General features: G+C 44.2%; 1 protein-coding gene across 1 annotated transcript; it reads left to right on the top strand.

The window, feature by feature from the left end:
* Positions 1-6,168: 6,168 nt before the first annotated feature.
* On the top strand, positions 6,169-8,171 carry LOC123040226 (bidirectional sugar transporter SWEET6b-like). The gene is made up of 5 exons (XM_044463129.1): positions 6,169-6,382; positions 6,492-6,708; positions 6,840-7,001; positions 7,530-7,649; positions 7,768-8,171. Exons 1-5 carry the CDS (start codon positions 6,303-6,305, stop codon positions 7,927-7,929), a joined length of 741 nt encoding a protein of 246 aa, XP_044319064.1. The 5' UTR covers positions 6,169-6,302; the 3' UTR covers positions 7,930-8,171.
* The last annotated feature ends 494 nt before the right edge of the window (positions 8,172-8,665 follow it).

The raw sequence follows: 8,665 nt of genomic DNA, 5'->3' as shown, positions 1-8,665 counted from the left end.
TTTTTATGATTTTTTTCTTTTCATAGAATTTTTATGATTTTTTTCTGTTCTAATTTTGTTCATAGAATTTTAATGATTTTTTTGTTCATAGTATTTTTTTTGTCAATTTATAGTAAGTGCTTAGTAGTTGAACTAGTTGATTTAATTAATAAAACTACTTTATTTAACTATATATAGAAGTAGTTCCCGCATCGATGTCGACGATGCCTATCCCGCATCCTCGTTGTCGTCGACTCGGTGTGGTGGAGGCCTGCTCGATCAGGGCCATGTTCGGGACTGGGCTCCGCTGGGCTGGTATTGGGAGGTGCTAGCTTATGGGGGACGTAGGTTGGTGAGGAGGCAGCCCGTTGTTGACCCGATCCTTGTTTGGTGGCGGTCGCGTGGGCCAGTGACGGTGCCGAGGCTTCCGGACACGGCGGAGGTGGTACGTCACCGTGTCAGCGAGGAGGACGAGCACGCCCATCGCTACATGGTTGCGTTGGAGGGAAGGTTCGACAATACCTGGCAGGTTCTTCAGGGATCTCACTGGAGCTATGATCCTGTGATCGTTCCTTATCTTTAGGTGTCCACCGCCCGCGACGATACCCGTCGGGCACTATGGTTCTAGCTGTATTTTAATTAGCGATGCTATATGTATGATAGTATTCGAGGAGTATTCGATGATGTACGGACACAAGAGATGATGTACTTTCGGTTATAATTGAATGCATGCTAATTTGAATACTACTTTATTTTACGATTTGGTTTTGCTTATTGAATGCTCATATTGGAAAAGTATTCCTACTTTGAATGCTAAAATTGAAGAGTACTCTATGCAGAAATCTAGGAGCCCCCTCCATCATCCACGCCGTCGTGGGGGTAGCTTCTCCTTCATTCCCGTGTGCTAGACAATTTGTTGTAATAATGCACTTGGGAATGAAAGGAGAAGCTACGTACCATCACCGATAGTCAACCCGTGATTAATAATAATGATTTAATTTAGGTTTTTTAGTACATATATTTAATATTTGAATTATGAACTTAGGCCGGAAATGTCGTACTCGGACGATGAAAACCGCCCGGGGGAGTGCGACTGGTGCCACGACGACTGAGGTATGTGCGACAGGTTCATTGAGCTGGACGAAGATTGGTGCTTCAGCATTAAGCTCAAGGAGACCTTCGATGTTCATACGGTACACAACGACGACAATAGTTTTTTTCGTCATTAAGCACGACTTCAACTATTTTAATGTGTATTTTTCATCTTTTCCAATTCGACTAGCTTATCCCATGCTATGCAAGACGCTATGTCTTGGAGAGGATGCGTTTTGAAGACCATGAAAGTATGGAAACCAAAAAAATTCTCCTAAGGACCCATCATGGTGTGGATTTTCAAGTAAAGTTGTACAATGCTGAGAGTGTAACCCATTTTGGTTTCAAAAATTGGGAAGCACTTTGTAAGATGTATGGTTTTGATAAGGGTATGCTTGTCACCATGGATCTTGGTGATCCTACAATCCAACAAGACAATATGGGCATTTGGGTCCTTGTGGATACACCTCCAATTCTTCCCCAATGTGAGCTTAACATAGTTATTAAGTAATTTATATTGTTTATTTCAAAATAGTTGACAACTTGTTTCCATTGACACCTTATTTTCATTCTTCAAAGAATGTGCGGAAAATGGTAGACAAAACCCACTACACTGATGGCTCCGAATTAACTTATAAGGAGAAAATCATTTGATCGCATTTTGTACTGATCTTGAGAATTACAATGTCTACAATCGAACTCCTCAACATTATGGTCAATACGTGCCACTAGTGCACGTGTTGAACTACGGTAACTACCATGGAGATACCTTGATAAGATTTTTTACTATTACAACATCCCTGCATCTTTTTTTAAATACTTCTAAAACTAGTAAATCATTTCTAACTACGAAGTTATTACTATGTTTTTCAACAGATAATCCCGAATGATTGTGTGCCTATCTGATGTATACGCACGGTCACCTTGATGTTTTGAACATACAACGAGGTTGTCCTACGTATCTCAATTGTCCATACCGGATTTCTAAAAGAAGTGGAGACATGACAATCAAAGAATGGAACAAATGTATGGACAGTCGTAAGGAGCTTCTTGCAAGCAAAAGGAGGCGAAGCGCAAGAATTGGAGACAAGATGATCTCCATTCTTCATAATGGAGAGTCAGGTTCTATATTGTTTTATGCTATTTTACCTTAAGGGTGTTTAGGTCCTACCTGATACTGATGACCATGTGCTAAGAACAATTATGTAGGGTTGGGTTCGATGACTATGAGGAGGATGATCATATGACTTGTTATTAATAACGAGTAGAAGTTGTATGATGATGCATGATTAGTAGAACTTGTTATTATATATGATGATGTATGATACGAGTATGCATGAGTTATTATATATCAGCGGGTGAAATGAACATAGCAGTATAAGAGTGGACACTTCTCTCTATTAGCTACCTAATAACAACCTAAAATTAACCCCCCAAACCCCTAAACCAACAAAAAAAATTTAAAAGAAAAACCTCAGCTGCTGACACGTGGAAGCCTTTTGGTCCCGGTTCATGTCACCAACCGGGACCAAAGGCCCCCTTGCCTGGGCTGCTCGCAGTGGCCACGTGGAGGCCCATCTGTCCCGGTTCGTGTTAGAACCGGGACTAAAGGGTGGAGGCATTAGTCACGACCCTTTAGTCCCGGTTGAAAAACCGGGACTAAAGGCCCTTACGAACCGGGACTGATGCCCCCTTTTCTACTAGTGTTTATATTTTGATTGTAATTTATATTTCAACTATTGTTCGACTGGAATATTTCCATGCTATTTATGGATGAGTTGTGTTACACCTATAGTTATTTGGGGTGCCTCGAAGATAGGAAAAAACCGGACCGACATTTGGTGCACAGGGTTGGAACGTTGGCTCCCCTATCGGTATCCGCGCATGTTTGCTGTGTATGTTTCCGTGTTCTGCGTTCGAGCTGCCCCTGTGATATCGATGTTTTAAAGCAAATAGATACCACTACTGCAAACGAAACAACGCTTATTTGTAATTTAGTGTGTCGAAGAGGAATATAAGATAACTAGCACAAATGCATCTAAAACTGTAACGTTATTAAATACATCAATTCAGAGGGAGCTTGCCATCACAGAGGAACTTCTAAGCATTCTCATCGTAAATTGATCATGGTGCTCGGCAGAGAGTAGCAGAATTTGGTGTTGAAGTCCATAAAATATTTGTAATATAGTTTTGCTTCCATCCATGAGTTATGAGATACAATCAAACTGAAGCATGACTATGAATTGGAGCTAAATTTGGGGGAAGGATATTATGCGGAAATTTTGAAGCGGTAAAGACGTGATACCTTAGAGAGAGAGAGAGAGAGAGAGAGAGAGAGAGAGAGAGAGAGAGAGAGAGAGAGAGAGAGAGAGTTGTACATATCACATCGCAGTGGTATAGAGCTATTAGTGCATCCTAATGATGCAGAGGTCAGGGGTTATCCTCATTTAAGAAAATGTTATGAGTATAAGAATAGGGAAATAGACAATATAAATAGTACACACATGTTATCATAGTAGTGATACATCAGTACATCATACATTGTTGTTGCATAGCTAGTGGTGCAGTGATACACCATAGATGGTGCAAATTTTGTAAGTCGCAAAAACTTTTTCTTTTGACAGAAGCCCATACTGTCTCCCTTTCTAATTACTTGAAGTTCTAGCCTTGTCCTAAGTCAAACTTATTTAAGTCTGACTTTTTTTCTTTCGATAAAGGACTTTTCATTGAATAGATATATCGAGGTGATACAATCGTATTGAAAGAAAGCCCGGCCTCTACATAGCTAGATGCACACAGCCAAAAAGTCCAGAGCACCCTAAAAATAATAATTCGATACAATGCCAAGCAATAAATCTTGTCCAGCCTAAGGAGCGGTAGATCCTATCCGTAAATCACACCGCCATCCATGGGGATAGAAAACCTCCCTCGACGTACACTCCAGCCGTGTAGACGCCATCATAAAAAGGTCCCTGTCCTCCGGCTTCTGCAGGATAGACCAAGTATGGAGCCATCATGTACAGACATGAATAACCTGCATAGGAGATGAGACACATTTATTGTTAATAACCACATCATTCCTGGTAAGCCACATTGCCCAGCATAGGGCCGCCGCTCCCACAAGAATATGTGCAGAAAATTCTTTATCAATACCCCGCAACCAGTTGCCAAAAATATTCCTTGGACTACGTGGTGGGTATAAATTCGAAGCTACTTGGACCATGGCCCAAACTGCCAGAGCGAGCTTGCACTCAAAAAATAAGTGTTTGATAGACTCGTCATGTTGGCAAAAGACACATGTCTTCGAACCATGCCAGTTTCATGGTGCCAGATTATCTCTAGTTAGGATGACTGCTTTGTTTAGAAACCAGAGGAAAATCTTCACTCTTAGAGGAATTTTTAGCTTCCACAATTTCCTGTTATCTACTGGAACATCACAATGAACCATTGCATCATACATGGATTTGACCGAAAATTTGCCATTGTGATGCAAGTTCCATCGAAAAGTGTCTGGCTCATCTGACAGTTGAATGTCCTCCAGGCGAGTGAGTAATTCATTCCATGCTGCCAGACGAGTGCCCAAAAGATCCCTACGGAATGAAATATCGCAGTTTTCTTGTCCTAAGACTTGTTTGATCGTGATAAATTTATGTCTGACAATCTGGTACAAGCTCGGATATTGCACCATTAGTGAGTTGTTCCCTAGCCAGGTATCTTCCCAGAAACGAACCTGAGAACCGTCCCTAACTGAGAAGGTCCCAAATTGATAGAAGAATTCCTTGGCCTTCATGACACCACTCCAAAAATGTGAATCCCCAGGTTTCCTATGAATTTGAGAAATGGCATTGGATCCCACATACTTGTTGCAAATGATTTCCTGCCATACTCCATTCTCGGTGAGTAGTTTATAAACCCACTTGCTGAGAAGAGCAATGTTTTAAATCTCAAGGTCTAGTATTCCCAGGCCCCCTTGACTTTTAGGTCTGCATAATACGCTTCACCTAGCCAGTCGATATTTCTTGGTTTCATTATCACAATGCCACATACGACGGAGGAGATGGCCACCATCGTCGGCTGCATCGGAAAGATCATATCTGACCGGAGGCGCCACTGACCAGATCACCATGGCCTCCACGTCGTCGCCGCAGATCCAACGCATGATGGCGCACCGACCGCAGCCGCCGCCCTTCCCGGTATAGGCCCGCGCCACACCTGCAGCTGCCACCGCCCGAGGCAAGGTGGCCACCACGCCGCCGCAACCATCGCAGACCGCGCCGCAAAGTGGATCGGCCGCCGAGCTCGCATCATAGGTGGCGCCGCCGCGCCGCGCACGCCGCCGCCAAGAGTTGTCGCCTGGCGCCTCCTCGTGATCTGGCCGTCTCTCACCGTCCGTGATGCTCGAAGGGTGGAGAAGTCCCGCCGCCGCCCTGTCGTCCCCGCTTTGCTTAGCGGCACTGCCGACGGTGGCGAGGAGAGGGGAGGGGCGGGTGGGGTCGAGTGGTGGCGGCTAAAACGCGGTTAAGAGTTTGGTTTTTTTCAGAATAAATATTTTTGATGGGGACGATGGGGAGCGACCTAACCAAATGAAACAAAACTACCTACGTACTCCACTTTAATAGTAGAAAGATAATTGTATCTTACTTTCTCCGTCGCATAGTGTCAAATACACTTTTATATTATGAGATCCACGGAGTATAGAGCACCAACAACACTTCACGGCATCCGGTAACACGCGTGTTGGGTTTCCGGGTCGTTGGGACGACGGGGGCTGTCTTGGGCTTTGCAGTGTCCTTGGGTGACGCCGGCTGGGTTGGTGTTGGTCCGTGACAGTTTCGGGCTCAGGGTTGTCCTTGTTTGTTTTGCGTAAGACTATATGGGGTTTATCCGAGTATAGGAGTATTGTTACGTGGGAGAGGAGCTCCTAGCTGCGTGATCCTTTTTGGGCTGGAAAAAAGGACGCGGGCGAGGAAGAAATTGACACGGCCGGCTGCTGGATGGGAGCACGGCCGGCTGTTGGAGTTGGATGAGGACTGCACTCAAATCAAACCGTTTAACCTACCCTTAACCATATCTACATCGGATATAACTTGGGGAAAGCGACGGGGAACTCCCTACTATATAAGCTCGGCCACCCACGCCCCAAACAAATCACAACCAACCTTCCCCAAGTCGTTAGTTCCCCCGAGCAATCGAGTTGTGTTCCCAGCGATCGATCGATCTAGGTGAGCATCATGGTTTCCGCCGACGTGGCCCGCAACATCGTCGGCATCATCGGCAATGTCATCTCCTTCGGTCTCTTCCTCTCCCCTGTGTAAGCCCACTCCTCCTCCTCTTGTCTAGTCTGTATGTATACATATATGAAAGGTGGTTGCTAGGGCATGAATCTGAGGCTCGTTTTCTAATTGTACGTATGTACGTAGGCCGACGTTCTGGCGGATCTACAAGGCCAAGGACGTGGAGGAGTTCAAACCGGACCCCTACCTGGCGACGCTCATGAACTGCCTGCTCTGGTTCTTTTACGGGCTCCCCATCGTCCACCCCAACAGCACCCTCGTCCTCACCATCAACGGCATCGGCCTTGTCATTGAGGGCGCCTACATCATCATCTTCATCATCTATGCGGCTAAGAACACAAGGGTACGTGCAACCCTCCTAATGCCTCCTCAATCCTCATCCGTCCCACTGTCTCTTTTCGGCTTTAGTTTCTGTACAGAAGATCCTCCAGCCCCTAACCCAAGCCATGTGCATGTTCTCTACTGTGTGTGCAGTGGAAGATGCTGGGCGTGCTCGCCCTCGAGGCGGCGTTCGTGGCTGCCGTGGTGGCCGGCGTGCTCCTCGGTGCCCACACCCATGAGAAGCGCTCCATGATCGTAGGCATCCTCTGCGTCATCTTCGGCTCCATCATGTACGCCTCCCCGCTCACCATCATGGTACGTACACCACCCCAACTTAAGGGTCGTCGACCCGTGATCTTTGATAACCGCTTTAACTTGTTAGTTCAGGTTGGCTAATTAATTAATCTGCATTGTGCACGTATGGTGTGGTAATGATGCCTTTTCAAGAAAAATACCTGCCTATACTTTATTTTTAAAGTTCTAGTGGATGCTTTTGACAGACCTTAATTTGTTAAACAGTGCACCTTGTTTGTTGTTGATTATGCCCATCTAAAAGCTGCACCCACCTTTCATTTTTTTAATGTTCGTTCCAAAACCCTGTTAAAAAAAGTCCGAATTGACTTTTCACCTCTCACGCACCCAAGTTCTTCTACAATATGCTACATGATATAAAAAAGCCTACGGTTTATTTCTATCTCAAAGGTAAACTTCCTTTACAGGGTGAAATACTAGCTCAGGCTAATTGTAAATGACGGATGCTTTTGCCAACTTACGTGTGTACTAATACTAATATAACTCAAAAATTTAAGATGAAAGTAGTAATATTGTACTGCCTATTTGCAGGGTAAAGTGATCAGGACCAAGAGTGTGGAGTACATGCCATTTTTCCTATCGCTGGTGAACTTCCTCAATGGCTGCTGCTGGATGGGCTATGCGCTCATCAAGTTTGACATCTACATCACGGTATGTACATACACATACACATTGGAAATAAGAAGTCGCAAACCCAGCCAGACATACAATCAAGAACTCCTCAGCGCGGATTGATCTAACTGTTATGTCCTCTGTAAATTCTGTGCAGATCCCCAATGCCCTCGGTACAATCTTCGGCCTCATCCAGCTGATCTTGTACTTTTACTACTACAGATCGACCCCCAAGAAGGGCAAGAACGTCGAATTGCCCACTGTCCTCACCATAAACGCCGTTACCAGCGGCAACGTCTCCGTCACCATCGAAAATTAAACTTGGCTTCGTTTTTTAGCCCTAACGATTTTGAGTAGTTAACACCGGATGATACTTCAACAAGTTGATGTTAATTAGTACTACTTTTTGTTAGCTAGTAGAGTCTGAGATCGCCTTTAATTTCGTGAACCATTGTCGTCTGTCCAGACTACTATTGCAAATTACAAGTGTATATAAATACCAATCGAGCTGAGTTATCCCAGAGATAGATTATGACACCATGTATGCTTGCCTGTTTTCAATATGCTCTTACGTGATGATACGATTGATTTTTTAATTACAGCATGCAATGGCATTGTTAAATTAAATTATTCAATATCCATGATGTGTTGGTATTATGTTTCGGGCAAGGTCCTCTTTTGTTTTCAGCACAAAAACACCCAAAGGGCATCTTATTGGTGATGCAACTTTTGAACCCGGTGTGAGAGAAAAGGAGACAGACTTAACCTAATTACCGGTTTGGTTGGATGGCTCCTGCTCTTTTCCCGTGACGCTGCCTTATTACCACATCGACTGGCAACGAGCAGCTCTGCAACTTGGTCAAGTATGACGCTTTGAGTCCCTGCTAGAGATATTTTTCTGAATCTTGTAACATGTTAATCATTTTTAGTATGTTCGTATACTATATCTAAGATACTCTAAAGCGAGTTATGTGAAAAAATTGCATGTGAGCCCATGTTTTTATCATATTTGCGAAAATACGTACATATTTGTACGTAAAAAGAGGTATGCTAAA

This window comes from Triticum aestivum, chromosome 2B, assembly GCF_018294505.1.
Source record: "Triticum aestivum cultivar Chinese Spring chromosome 2B, IWGSC CS RefSeq v2.1, whole genome shotgun sequence".
Lineage (NCBI taxonomy): Eukaryota > Viridiplantae > Streptophyta > Magnoliopsida > Poales > Poaceae > Triticum > Triticum aestivum.
The sequence above is the reverse complement of the archived record's forward strand: the minus strand, read 5'-3'. Positions and strand labels throughout refer to the sequence as shown.